A 14,980-nucleotide genomic window follows, 5' to 3' on the forward strand; every position below is an offset into this window, starting at 1 on the left:
CCCTTTTTTTTAGGTAAACAGTAACAGACTATAAAGATTAACTCAGCGTATTAAGAGCTGATTAAGTAACTAAGGAGTTTGTTTGTTTGGCTTCTTAACAAACCATAAATCAGCATGTTGAAGTCAAGACTTCTGCAGAAGGAATAAAACAAGCTGAGAACGTTTGATTCAGACGAGGCGTCACCACACGCTGAGAGGGGGAAGAGGAACATCAGAGGAGGGATCTTTATATTAGCATCTTATTAACAATCAAATCACACTTCACTCGAAACAAACAAACATTTTTCTATCTGGGTGAATATGACAGATAATCGTCTACTGAGCAACATTCATACATGTGATTTCCACTCTAAGCAGAGGCTACAGAGATGACGACATGCAGAGGGAGGGAGGAAAGAGAAGAAGTCGGAATAAAAACAGAAATATGAAAATGGAAAGATGAAGATGTGAAAAACAAATATAAGTTGACGAACATTGACAGAGTGAGACACGGGGATTCAAGACATTAGTTCTAGGTTTTCTTGATATATGTAATTTTTTTTGTTTTTTTTTACATTTCTGTAATATTGTTTTTGTGTTGAACAAATAGAATTATTAAGATAGTAGCAGCAGCACGTTTTTTAGTTTTTAAATGTTTAAACTTTTTTTGGGCTCTGTTTTTCCCGGCTGAGGGGACGATGGCGGCTGACCTCGGGACGACTGAGCAGCTCGGGGTCGTTTGTACTGAAACCAAAACCGTCTTCACCACTGAAACCGTCTTTATCAGCGTCCACTTTGTGTGACCAACGTGAACGTTCTCTTGGCGTGCCACGCTTTTCTCTGATGAGCAACCTTTCCACAGGAGCTGCCTTTATATTGCTTTAATGCAAATGAGAACCTTGAGTACAAGTCGTCTCTTTCATTGTTGCTGGGGCAGTTGCCCATCGCTGCTGCCTCATTTGTGGACTTGAATTTGAAAAATAAAGATGGCGAGCGCGTGAAGGCGGTTTTGGTTCCTGTTTGGTCTCTAGGAGGCACTGACTGGCTGCAGAGGCGGGCAGGGGGAACGGCTGCCTTCCTGTCTGGATAACAGGACACTGCAGACACCCAGACCTCCTCCTCCTCCTTCTGTTGCTGGCGCCCCCGCTGCAGGTGTCGCCCCCTCCTGGACGGCTGTGGAAGTAACGTCTTCGTTGTAGAGTCGTTTGATGCCGTCGAAGAACTCATCTACCTCCATCTCCTCCACCTGGACACACAGACGGTTATGTAGCGACGGGCTTTTGAAGATGGGACTTAAATGGGGACAATTTATCGGCTTTTTGCATCAAGCCTCAAGTGGACACTTGAGGTATTGCAGTCTGCAAGTGTGGAAGAGAGAAAGAGAGAGATGGTGGTACCTTGCGTTTGGAGGAGGATTTGCAGCGCAGTGTGACCTTCTGCAGGTGGTTAAGTTGGTGGAAGTTTTTGGGTGGAGAGAGCAGCTCTGGGATGTCAGTGGAGGAGCCAGGTGTTATTTGCTCCTGTGGAGCAGCGGTGATGACGGCGTGGTCCCTAGAAGACTCGGCGGTGGAGTTTCTGATCCCTGGAGAAGATACAGAAATGCTTGAATAGTTAAAGGACCGACTCCAGACACACACATGTTCACACCTGGGACTAGACTTTGATGTGGAAAACCTCGGGCAGCGTCCCTTTAACGTACCCAGTGTGCAGCAGCGGAGTGTGGGGTCCTGGTCCGGAGGCTGCAGGCTGGTCGGGCTCTGCAGGAGTTGGTAGATGTAGACAGTGTTGGGAGGCAGGGAAGCCTTAAGTGTGGACAGACTACGAGCCACCAGCTCTCGGCTTCGAATCAACTCGGAGCTGTCGATCTGAGAGACAAGAAGAGGAGGGAGGGATAACAGACGAGACTTATTCAGATAAAAAGTTTTGGTTTTTATGCTCATCCAGTGAAGCTGGTGGATTCATATCTAAATCAGCGTGCTCTAAATTAAAGCTCAAAGAGATAAACTGAAGAATCAACAATCACTGAAATGATGAGTCTCGTTGTTAAGATCAACAACCACGATGTCAGCGCTCCTGACCTTCCTGTGTACAATAAACAGCAAACATTCATCTCCCCAAGATGACAAACAGCTTGAGGACAAATATGTATCATTTATTGACTTTTGGATCTAAAGAAGGAGCAGGGAAGGCAAACACAGGAGAGGTCACAGAGATCACCGAAAAAAAACAAACAAACTCTTTGTAGTTTCAGTTTGTTCAAGCGCTGTGTAAATATGACCTCCTCTGTTCTGACTCTGAATCACTTCGACTGCCTGTTTAGCGCCCTCTGCTGGGCTGACCCCGCACTGCATTAGTCTTCTCATTCAGCGACTCGTACTAAATACGTTTACCTGAGCGGATGAGTTAAAGCGGAGTAAAAAGAGATTTTGAAGCTCAGTGTGCTGTTGGTTTTGGACAGCTGAAGAGACAGGAAACGTCGGGAGGAGAGAGAGAGCGGAGGACGACATGCAAGAAGGGGCAGAGGTCAGATTCAAACCCAATGAGGACTACAGCCTCTTTACATGGGGCGTGCAACATGACCCCCTTTAGTTTCCTTTACAAGTTTCTGAAGTTTTTTTTTAAGATTTTATTTTCAAGTTGACGTCTTTTCTTGATCTTTCTTTGAGCCTTCTGTGCTGCTGCTGCTGATCCAAACGGAACACTTGCAGATTGACTTGGGTACCTGTGCCTTCTTCAGCAGCTCGATGGTGAGAGCCAGCCAGTCAGGACAGCAGGTCTCCAGCTCCAGAGTGATGAGGGCCAAGGCCAGCATGGATCCTCTCAGCTACGGGAGCACATGAGGGTCAAACTTGGTCAGTTTTCAGGCAGGTGGAAAAAAAGCAGCTTTGCTTTTAGTTGACAGCAGCAGAGCAGAGATTTCCACAGGGATGAAGTGAAGGTGTGTGTGTGTGTGTGTGTACCTGTACGAGTGTGTGGTCAGACAGACACTGGTAGAGCCGTCGAGTGAGCATGGACAGGTGCTGAGAGCGGTTCAGTCCCAACATGGAGTCCAAAAACCCAGAACGACACGACAACACCATCGCATGGAACTGTGAGGAAGAAAAGCCATTACTACAAGGTACTGAGTCTATTTCATATAGTCTGAACGTTTGGGGCTGGACATGTGCTGCCATGAATCCATGACTGAGTCGCATGCTGCGTTTGAGCTCGTGTCTCATTGTGTTAAGATTGCACTTCACCTCCACTGGTCACTCGTTGACTTCGAGGACTCTTTCAGTGAACAGAGCGCTCCACGAGCTCTCTTTACTGAACTGTATATCACCGCTTCTTTAAACGCATGACTACGACCTGATGAGGGAGAGAAGCTGCCAGTCTGATCTGTGTCGTGTCCCAGCACAGCTCAACATTTCCATACACATGAGGAGGGTGATGGTGGCTGCTTCTGCACTTCCAGTCATGGCGCTGCTTGTGTCAGCGGTTTATTCTGGCTTATTGATCACACCAGTCTGTGTAGTCAACTTTTTAAATGGAAAAAAAAAAAAGTGTGTTCGATGGAGGGAATTTTATGGTAGTTGCTCATGATAATAGCAGGGAAAAAGGCAGACGTGTTGAGAACGTCTAAGGAAAGGCTGAAATCCCAAAAAGAAGCTACAACTGTCTGAAAATTAACTGATTTACATTCGACTCCTGAACATGACATCGTTCCACTCATTGCTTATTCTGGAGGGGAGCTCCTTTAATAACAAACAAAATATCATGCAGAGAGAAGTACAAAGTCAGGTGCAGTAACATCTCTTTAACACCAGGTGGCACATGCTGCACTGAATGAATAAGGCTCAAACACAAACAAGAGAAAGCTAGAGAATAATATCAGATAATATGAGACACAGTGAAGGTTGCATGTGTGTGTGTGTGTGTGCGTGTGCGTGTGTAAAAGACGTACAATGTGCAGGAAGTCCAGTGCTGTGGCGGTGTGCAGATCCCAGTTCAGTTTGTCCAGGATGAGACGCTCCATCCTCAGGATCTCTGCAGAGGAGCAGCCACAGCTGCTGGAGTCAACCAGCTCCTTCAGAGAGGGCACACACTGACACACTGTTACGCGCTCACCACTCACCGCTAACAGGCTACCTCCAGCCTAACCCAGTGAGCCCGTAACCTCGTAGCCTACCTCTCCTTGCGTGTTGTGTTTACGTGAGGGTGTTCCTAAAAGTTCCCTCGTGTGTGCAACTTGGTCCTGTCTGGAAAGAGGGGGGGGGGGGTGCATGTGGCTGACTCACCGATCTGTTGACCACCTCTCACAATCTGGTGGGGTTTCGCTCCGCCAGCTCACGCTTTCTTCCTGGATGTCCGCTCAGTATAGTGCTCAAAACAAAAGTCCCCCGTGGTGTCAATATTAAGAAAACAAAACAATTGTTCATCAGGTCAACGTGCTCTCCTTTCAGGCGTCTTGCGTCTCGGCGTCCTTTTCGTGGAAACTCCTCCCCTCAGGCACCTCTGCAGGTGCTCCTTATCAAGGGTTTTTTTGAGCCGCCACCACACCTCCCCTCCAGGTGTGATATCAGTCCTGACCCTACCTTTCCACCTACAAAACACACCCACTGCCAAAGACCCCCGGAAGAGACTGCCCTCAAGCATAATCATAACATCCTTCCCCCCATTAAAAAGAAAAAAAAACCCAGAAGTGTAACACCCACCATCTCTTTTTTTTTTTTTTCATTTTTCCCCCAACAACTTTTCCTTTAACCTTCACCCACATATACACTAAACTAATTTGACAAAAGCTGCTATTTTACCAACTCTACCAACTTAATAAAGAAAGTATTTTACTAAGGACCATATTGACCTGGAACTCGCTTGTCAGGTGCTCACATAGGCTCTCCTACCGGCATGCGAGACAGCGCATCAGCCAAGATATTGTCCTTCCCTGCCACATGCTGTACAACCAAACTGTAAGGCTGTAAGACTAACGCCCACCTGAACACTCTCTGATTCGATGTTTTGTATTTGGCTAAGAAAGACAGGGGATTGTGGTCTGTGAACACCACAACCTCTCGGCCTGAGTGAGACACGTATACTTCAAAGTGCTTGACGGCCAAGACCAGACCCAAAGCTTCCTTCTCAATAGTTGAATAAGCTTTCTGAGATTTGTTTAGCTTCCTAGAGAAATACGCCACTGGTCTGTCGCGTCCAGCTTCATCGGCCTGTAGGAGCACAGCTCCGACCCCAATATCACATGCATCTATAGCAAGTTTGAAAGGCGCATCAAAATTAGGAGCAAGCAGCACAGGTTCACACGCCAAGATGGCTTTCAATCCCCTGAAAGAACGCTCACAGGCATCCGTCCACACAAACTTCACACCCTTTCCCAAAAGGTTAGTCAATGGTTCTGCAACTACTGAAAAGTTGGGAACAAATCTCCTATAGAACCCACACATGCCTAGCACCCTCATTATGTCTCGTCGGTTCCTTGGACCTGGAAGGTCAAGGATGGCCTCCACTTTGGCACGACGAGGCATTACCTTCCCCTGACCAACCTGATGCCCAAGATAGGTAACTTGTCCTTTCCCAAACTCACACTTTGGCAAATTCACAACAAGACCCGCGTTTTCCAACCTTTCAAAAAGCTGCCGCATATGTACAAAGTGCTCTTCCCATGAACTACTGTACACAACCACGTCGTCAATATATGTAACCACTGAGCTCAACCCACTAGTGATGGTATTCATCATCCTCTGAAATGTAGCGGGGGCATTCTTCATGCCAAAAGGAAGAACATTACAGATATACAAGCCATCTGGTGTCACAAAAGCTGAAATCTCCCTAGCCCGAGGAGTCAAAGGCACCTGCCAATACCCCTTCAGCAGATCTAATTTAGACACAACCTCTGCCCCTCCGATCCTGTCTATGCAGTCTTCGAGTCTGGGAATTGGGAAGGCATCAGCCTTCGTCTGCTGGTTCACCTTCCTGTAGTCAATGCAAGGTCTGGAAGAATTATCAGATTTTGGGACAAGGACCACTGGAGAACTCCACTCACTTTGCCCAGGCTCTATCACCCCAATCTCCAACATGTACGACAACTCTCCTCTTAAACACTCCAGTTTAGATGGTGCCAACCGGTACGGATGTTGTTTGATTGGAACCGCACTGCCCACATCCACATCATGCACTGCTCGAGACGTGCATCCTGGGACATCCTTGAAAAGGGGGGAGAACTCAGCCAACAGATCTTTCACCTGACCCTGCCGCTCGGCTGGTAGATGCCCAAGCTGACCATTCAGTGACCTAAGAGCCTCTGAATTCCTTAGCCGGAATCCGACCGTTTCCACTTGCTCACTGACCTCATCAGCAACCTGTACCATAACTGCACAGGCCACAGTAGACCCGCGCGAAGGACCCAAATACTGCTTTAACAGGTTTACATGGCACAATCGGGTTTTCCTCCTGCCTTCAGGAGTACTGATCACATAATTTTTGTCTCCCACCTTCCTCAAGACAGCATATGGACCACAAAATGAGGTGCTTAGACCGGATGTACGCTGCGGCACCAATACTAGAACCTGATCCCCAACGGCAAAATGCCGGTCAACTGCTTTCTTGTCAAACTGACCCTTCATACGCATCTGGGTCTGATGTAAATTTTCCCGGGCAACCTGACATGCTGACCACAATCGATCTTTAAATTCAGACACATAGTGCAGCATGGTAGTAGCGGGTTTGGGCTGAAGCAACTGTTCCTGGAACAGCTTCAGGGGACCTCTAACCTCATGGCCAAACACAAGCTCAAATGGGGTAAACCCGGTGGACTCACTCACAGAATCTCTCATCGCAAAAAGCAAAAACGGAAGCGAAACGTCCCAATCCCCAGGAAATTTAATGCTATAAGTTTTCAACATCGTTTTAAGGGTCTGATGAGCCCGTTCAAGAGCTCCTTGGGACTGCGGATGATATGCCGAAGAAACGGCCTGTGAAATTCCAAGTTCACACATCACCTCCTGAAAGACTCCAGACACAAAATTCGTTCCCTGATCATGCTGCACTTGCTTTGGAAGACCAAACCTGGAAAAGAAACCTAGGAGGGCCTCTATGATGGTTCTGGCTTTGATATTCCTCAAAGGCACAGCTTCAAGGAAACGAGTTGTAACATCCATGATTGTCAACATGAACTCATTGCCTTTCCTAGTCTTAGGTAAAGGGCCAACACAGTCTATGACAACCTTTGAAAAGGGCTCTTCGACCACTGGCACAGGGGTCAGAGGAGCTACAGGGATTTTCTGATTGGGCTTCCCCACAAGCTGACAAGAGTGGCAAGATCGACAAAAAGATACCACATCTTTATGGAGTTTGGGCCAGTAAAAATGCTTCATAACTCGAGCTTGAGTCTTTCTGATACCCGAGTGACCGGCTAGTGGTGTCTCATGGGCCAAACTTAGCACTTCACTGCGATAACCAGGAGGCAGGACTATCTGCTTAACCACACTCCACTCTTCAGTGGCGGGTCGATTTGGGGGTCTCCACTTCCTCATAAGCACATCACCGTGTAAATAAAAACCCTCAGCCAGGTTTACACTCTCCTCCAACGACAGAGCTGTCTCCCTGAGAGAGCTCAGAATGGGATCCTGTTTCTGCTCTACGATCAGCGTCTCTCTATTCAACAGAGGCAGCTGATCCACCCAACACCATTTAATGAAGGCCGTGTCTCCCAAGTCTCCAGGAAAAACTTCCTCTGGGGTAGGTACCTTGGCTCCCTCCTCAATCCTAACAGATTGATTTTTAAGGGTTTTCGTTTGTGAGCGAGTGACAACACAGACTGGAAAAGCTTCCGGATACTGCTCCTCTAAAGCCTTCGTCTCCGCCACTTCGCAAGGAGTGGGAGATACAATGGGGGTTACAACCACCCGGTCCTGCGCCAAGTCGTTTCCCAACAGAAAAGTAACTCCGGGTACTGGCAGCCCAGGCGTCACTCCCACTGAAGCATATCCAACAAAGATGTTGGTTCTCACAAACATCCGGTATAAGGGAACAGCACTGTAGCCACCCCCAAACCCTTCCACAGGCACATAAACCCCTAGCGCTGCTGATTCAGGAAGATCTATAGCACCATTTACGACTAGAGACTGCCCTGATGCGGTGTCCCTGAGAACCATAACAGAAGCCTCAGCTACACCCTCCTCTACAGCCACCTTCCCCATGGAGAGGAAACCATCAAACATTTTCAGATCTGCTTTATCCACAGTTTCTGCCTGATCTCCAACTGGGGTGGAGCTTACCAGATTACAAGCAACAGAACGACTCGCCTCGGTTCTGGATGGCTCTCTTCTTTGAAGGGCAGGACAACGAGACTTTATATGACCCGGCTTTCGACAATAGTGACAAATAATGTCGCCAGGGAAAGGAGAAGGCCTATCCCCGGGATGAGTCTGCAACCTGTGTGGCCGTCCCCCATTCTGGTAATGTAAAGACGGACGCCAACCACCACTACGCTTCTCACTGTGACGTTTCTCGAAATCTCCAGTCTGTTGGGTATGAGAGCTGGACTTATCACGCCACGACTCTTTATGAATGAGAACATAATTATCCGCAGCTTCGGCGGCCTTTGACACCGTTTTCACATCCAGATCATTCAAATACGTCTGCATGACCTTTGGCAAACTCTGCTTGAACTGCTCCAACACCAGCAATTCCCTTAAGTCCTTAAACTCATACACCTCACTGGCTCTCAGCCACTTATCAAAAGCTGCTTCCTGCTGCCTTGCAAAATCCAGGTAAGTCTGTCCGGATTGCAGCCGGTCTGTCCTGAACCGCTGTCTATAAGCCTCTGGAACCAACTCATAACATTTCAGGACAGTTTGTCGAACAAAATCATACTCTTCAATCCGACTCACATCAAGTGCAACATAGGCTTCCTGGGCCTTCCCTGTTAAGGAGCCCTGTATGAGTGTGACCCACTCCTCTTTTGGCCAGTCTCGCTGCAAAGCGATCTTCTCGAACATATCAAAAAAAGATTCCACCTTCTCAGGATCAAACCTGGGTACCAAGGACATACACTTATTCACATCAAATACTTCTCGCTGTTCCTGACGCCTACGATCCAGAGCAAGCTTAGCCCTCTCAAAGTCAAGTTTTATTTTTTCATGCTCTCTGTCTCTCTCTCGTTCTTGACGCTCACACTCCCTGGCTTGCGCGTCAGAGTTACAATTTACCAATATACTCTGCATGAGTTCAGGTTTTCTGGCATCCTCAGGGGCATCTAACTCCAAATATTCCATAATTGTCCATAATTTAGTTTTGTCCAGTTTTGCCAGCCGTGTACGTGTTACATCAGTTTCAAAAAACTGCTCTGAGTCAAACTCCGCCATGCTTCAAGTTGACTACAAAACAATGCAAACAAATCGAATTGACCTGCACCAAATACACGCATCCAAACTCGGATAAGCCACTACAACCAACGCCTTCAAAACTCACTAGCCCATACAACGCCCAATACGAAGCTATAGTCAGTCGGACATTAACAAACAACTCACCGCAGAGATTCAAAACAACACTGTGCACCCTAGTCAAAACACAGCACCGGACTGCCACACTACTGCACAGGACCAATAGCAATCATAACATTAGTTTTTTTTTTTTTCCTCTTATCCCGCCTGACAGAAAACAAACAGTCGTCAGCTGACGTGTTACTATGGCTACCGCAACAGCTACTGACGCTTAGCTACCGGGCTAACCTCGGTCTCAACATTTCTACACGCGCCACTACCTAACCGGACACACAGCAGATGGCAAAACACAAAAGAAGATGGCAAAAGAAACTTTAGACCACACCGGCTACGCCTCCAATGATAAGGATAAGTTAATATTCCCGGACGAGCCCCCACTTGTTACGCGCTCACCACTCACCGCTAACAGGCTACCTCCAGCCTAACCCAGTGAGCCCGTAACCTCGTAGCCTACCTCTCCTTGCGTGTTGTGTTTACGTGAGGGTGTTCCTAAAAGTTCCCTCGTGTGTGCAACTTGGTCCTGTCTGGAAAGAGGGGGGGGGGGTGCATGTGGCTGACTCACCGATCTGTTGACCACCTCTCACAATCTGGTGGGGTTTCGCTCCGCCAGCTCACGCTTTCTTCCTGGATGTCCGCTCAGTATAGTGCTCAAAACAAAAGTCCCCCGTGGTGTCAATATTAAGAAAACAAAACAATTGTTCATCAGGTCAACGTGCTCTCCTTTCAGGCGTCTTGCGTCTCGGCGTCCTTTTCGTGGAAACTCCTCCCCTCAGGCACCTCTGCAGGTGCTCCTTATCAAGGGTTTTTTTGAGCCGCCACCACACCTCCCCTCCAGGTGTGATATCAGTCCTGACCCTACCTTTCCACCTACAAAACACACCCACTGCCAAAGACCCCCGGAAGAGACTGCCCTCAAGCATAATCATAACACACACACACACACACTGACACACACACACACACACACACGCAGTGAGAATTCAGTTAACGTCACATGATTGATCCTCTGTGATCTAAAATAACCAGAAACACTTGAAAGAGCGACTGATCCAAGCTGTTTTGTGCTTCGATTTGAAGTTTTAAAAAGTAGGAATAAGAAAAGAAAATCAGTTCATTTTTTACGCTCCTCCCCTCGATATTTCCCTCTCTCTGTGTCGTGCACTCTCATTGGCTTTCAGCTGTTGCTGCAGTCAAAACAAATGTGTCTGTACCAGATTTAGGTGTTTTTAACTGCGACATATCTCTCAGGTGTTTGTGAAGCTTCAATGGATCACTCGATTCCTGTGTGTGAAATTTACTCAACAAAAACTGCTGATCAGAGCAGTTCACCTCTCATCCGAGGCTTTGTATCAAACATGCGGCTTACACGAAGCTCTACTTTCTGATGTGTGTGTGTGTGTGTGTGTGTGTGTGCGTGCATGCGTGCTCACCTCGTCTTCCTCGCAGGTCTTGGCAGCCAGGAAGAAGGCGGCGATGGCGATGCAGCGGAGGTACTTTGGACGAGCCTGAAGACAAACAGTCAGGTTAACACCACAGATCTGATCCATGAACACTTGAGCTGCTGAATGTGATTCAGTTGTCGGGATGCTGAGAGACATTTTCATTCAGCATGGCCGTTTTGGACGCCCCTGGGTTTGCCAGATATGAGAGCAGTTATCAGGTCAACAGGTGTTGCAGCGATGGAAGCGGGCAGTGGAACTGCTTCAGATAGAAGTGATTGGACCAGATAAAAACCAAACAAGAATTTCCCCCTCAGGAATTAAAAAAAGCATTTAAAATAAATCAAAAAGATCGAGTCAGTCGATGTGTTGGTCCTCCTTAACTTGAGATGTGCTGCCTTCATATTGTTTTTGAACATTACATCATATCCCCTTACTTTACTTTTTCATCTCAGTGCTATCGTTTAATCTTCCTGATGTTGTGTGCTGTGTTTCTGTTCAGAAAAATAAAAAGTCATGGTAGCAGTTTTTATCACTGATGTAGGTCGGGATCACTAAATCATAGGACAGTCTAAACTGTATAAGACGTCCGTGATGAACTTCAGTCTGAAGTGAGTCTTTATCAGGAGCACACAGAGTCCAGGGCCCTGATAGTCTCACAGCGTTTCACTCCACAGCTACAAACATGAACTTTCTGTCTGTGGAGTGCAGCACACTTTGTCTAACTACCCTTTTTTCCCCGTCTTTAAAGATTTATTTTGGGCTTTTTATGTCTTTATTAAAGATCTAGGACACACAAGATAAGAGACCGAACTCAGGCAGGAAGAGAAAGAGAGAAAAATGATGTGTCAGGAAAACAGGCACAGGTCTGATTTGAACCCGCACTGGCACAAGAGAGCATGAAGGTAGCTCAACAAAACCAGAAAACATGGTATGATCGTAAAGCCAGAGAGCGAAGCTTCAAACCAGGCCAAAAGGTTCTCCTACTCCTCCCCACATCTGACAGCAAACTCCTCTCCAAGTGGTACGGTCCCTATGAAATCACCAGAAAAGTGGGTAAGCTCACATATGAACTGTTTATGCCTGACAGAACCAAAAAGCACCAGACATTTCATGTGAACTTGTTAAAAGAATTTCAGTCTCGCCAGGAAGCTGTCCCTCAACTGTTGATCCGGGCAGTACAGGATGAAGACATGCCAGAGAAATTCATACCGGGAAGCCTGGGTGAGTCATCTGTGATCGACACATCACACCTTTCTATTTCTCAGCAGAAAGAGGTGACTCCACTTATTGACCCAGAGCTCTTCAAAGACACCCCGGGCTACACTGACCTGGTACAGCACAACATCCGGCTGAAGGTGGAGGCGCCACCACGTCAGAAGAGCTACAGAATCCCAGAGCGACTGGTGTCGGTGCTGAAGAAGGAGACCAAATTGATGCTTGAACTCGGTATAATTGAGGTATCCAGTAGTGACTGGTGCAGTCCAGTGGTTCTAGTACCAAAGAAAGATGGCTCACTGAGATTTTGCATAGACTTTCGTTACTTGAATGCTGTGTCATTGTGTGACCTGTACCCCATGCCCAGGATTGATGAGCTGGTGGAGCGAGTGGGACGAGCCGAATACATCTCCACCTTAGACCTGAGCAAGGGCTACTGGCAAGTGGCACTGGCATCTGAGGCCCGTGAACTGACAGCATTCAAAACTCCATTTGGTATGTACCAATTTCGGGTTATGCCATTTGGGCTCCAGGGGGCGCCCGCTACGTTTCAAAGGCTAATGGACTATGTGCTGAGAGATGTTTCAGAGTTTGCAGCTGCATATCTGGACGACGTGGTGATCTACAGCCAAACCTGGGAAGAACACATGTATCATCTTCAACGAGTCCTGCAGTGCATCAAAGCAGCTGGCCTAACCATCAACCCACAGAAATGCTGTCTGGCTCAGAGCGAAGTGGAGTACCTCGGGTTCGTGATTGGCCATGGAAAGCTCAGACCTCAGGTGGGAAAAATGGAGGCAATCCATTCTTTCCCCATCCCAACCACAAAGAAGAAAGTGAAGAGTTTCATTGGTCTGGTGGGCTGGTACAGGAAATTCATTCCTCGCTTTTCAGATCGTGCAGCTGTTCTCCACGATCTCACCAAAGATGTATCACCAAGAAAGGTAAAATGGAGTGATCAATGTGACCTTGCTTTCAGGGATCTCAAGGAAGCCATAAATGTATACACAGTGCTGCAGACCCCTGATTTCAACCAACCGTTTATTCTGCAAACGGATGCATCAGGTGTGGGCCTTGGTGGAGTTCTGTTGCAGGAGGTGGATGGAGAGAGGAGGCCTGTTGCCTTTTTGAGCCGAAAACTTCTTGACAGAGAGACCAGATATTCAACCGTGGAGAAAGAGTGCTTGGCCATGAAGTGGGCAATCGAGTCACTGAGGTACTATTTGTTGGGGCGACACTTCAGCTTGGAAACTGACCATCGTGCGCTTCAGTGGCTCCACAAAATGAAAGACTCCAACACTAGAATCGCTGGTTGGTACCTGGCTCTACAACCTTACAGCTTCACTGTCTTCTACAAGGCGGGCAAGTCCAATACGGTGGCTGACTCTCTCTCTAGGGTTCATGAAAGTTAGAGGTGCGTGGCCCTAAAAGAGGGGGGAGGGAATGTAATGGAGCTATGTCCATTACCAGGGATAAAAGGTGTTCCAGCCAAAAGAGTCCCTGGGGAAAGAGAAGAAGAGAGAAGGTTCCGGCCTAACGAGGACCAGCTGGTATAAAAGCAGCACACTCACTCTGCCAGGGGGAGGCTAGGGTGAGGTGCTGCGGGGCATGCTGCCAGACATGTTGTTTTTAAAATTGTTTGTTTTGTTATTTTGTAAATAAATGTCACCTAGGTGAACATGAAGAAGCCTCAGCTCTACTTTGTCCTCCAGAAACGCAGTATAGGCTATCCGTGACCTGACGAATGTCACAGTTCCCAACAGTATTTTTTGAGGCTCTACGTATTTAAACATCTTTTTGAATGTCTGCCCTTGCAGTTTTAAGTCAAATAAACACACATTCCTAAGAAAGGTCTCACTGAAGTTCTGTGGCAGATCAGTGTTTTCATTCATTGGTGTTTCGTTTGGACTCTGGGGAGCATCTTCACGTGCACCGACAACAGAAGACTGAGAAATGTTTTTTCTGAATGTCACTTATGCTTTCAATGGAGCATGCTCTATGTTTCCTGGACATATGAGCAGTGAATGACGATTTCACAGTAAATGTATTTTTACAACCAGTTACTGAGAAGACAATGGGGTTCATTTCTATGAACTCTACAATGCAGCACGTAGCCCCTCATTGTCTCTAGTGTTTTGCTGCAAAACCCGCAAGTAATCATTTTTAGCAAACTAAACTGACAAATAACATGGACTAATGTTGGAGAAAATGGCACTTTTTCCCTCCCATACAAATTTAATTAATGGAGAAAAAAATGGACAATATAGTGTTTTACAGTGAAAACGAAAGCTAATCCTACAGAGGCACAAAACCAGATATTTAATTATTTCCTCTAATAAGCACTACCCCGACAAAGCACTAGAAAAAAAGCTCAGTTAAGTTCGCCATGAAAACTCACATGATGCCCGTCTGCTGTAAGCGCGAAATACACGTAGAAAAAAAACGTCGACTTCTCTTGCTAGCTTGGCTGTACACACAAGAACGCCTATTGCACAATTGCAAAGCAAAGCCCCATGAAAAATCCGAACATAAGGATTTTAGCAACAAACACGCTGAATAACAAAATGCTAGCTTAGAGTCAGCGCCAATTTACATTACGTGTGTGTGTTTTGGTGCCAAAGAATCAGCTAATTTTACCTCAAAACTGCCCAGTCGAGTTAGCCCCGCCAGTCAGTGTTTTAACTGCGCTCACAAACAGAGGTAGTATTTTATTTATCTTACAGGTGACTTTAGTAATTGAGCAGAACAATTTTATACAACGTCAATGTTATACTTACAAGTATTACGTCATCGCAGCTCCAAGTGTTGTTTTTCTTTCGCAGCTCCAAGTTGTAGCAGCATGAGGCCGTG

General features: G+C 46.9%; 1 protein-coding gene across 1 annotated transcript; it reads right to left on the reverse strand.

Annotated features, from left to right (window-relative positions):
- Positions 1 to 204: 204 nt before the first annotated feature.
- LOC306837526 (cyclin-I-like) lies at positions 205 to 11,035 on the reverse strand. The gene is made up of 7 exons (XM_079365260.1): positions 10,904 to 11,035; positions 3,923 to 4,063; positions 2,940 to 3,068; positions 2,702 to 2,803; positions 1,679 to 1,844; positions 1,377 to 1,561; positions 205 to 1,225 (listed from the first exon to the last, which is right to left on the reverse strand). Exons 1-7 carry the CDS (start codon positions 11,018 to 11,020, stop codon positions 1,007 to 1,009), a joined length of 1,059 nt encoding a protein of 352 aa, XP_079221386.1. The 5' UTR covers positions 11,021 to 11,035; the 3' UTR covers positions 205 to 1,006.
- Between the last annotated feature and the right edge of the window lie 3,945 nt (positions 11,036 to 14,980).

The sequence above is a fragment of the Symphodus melops genome, assembly GCF_947650265.1.
Source record: "Symphodus melops genome assembly, chromosome: 16".
Classification (NCBI taxonomy): Eukaryota; Metazoa; Chordata; class Actinopteri; order Labriformes; family Labridae; genus Symphodus; species Symphodus melops.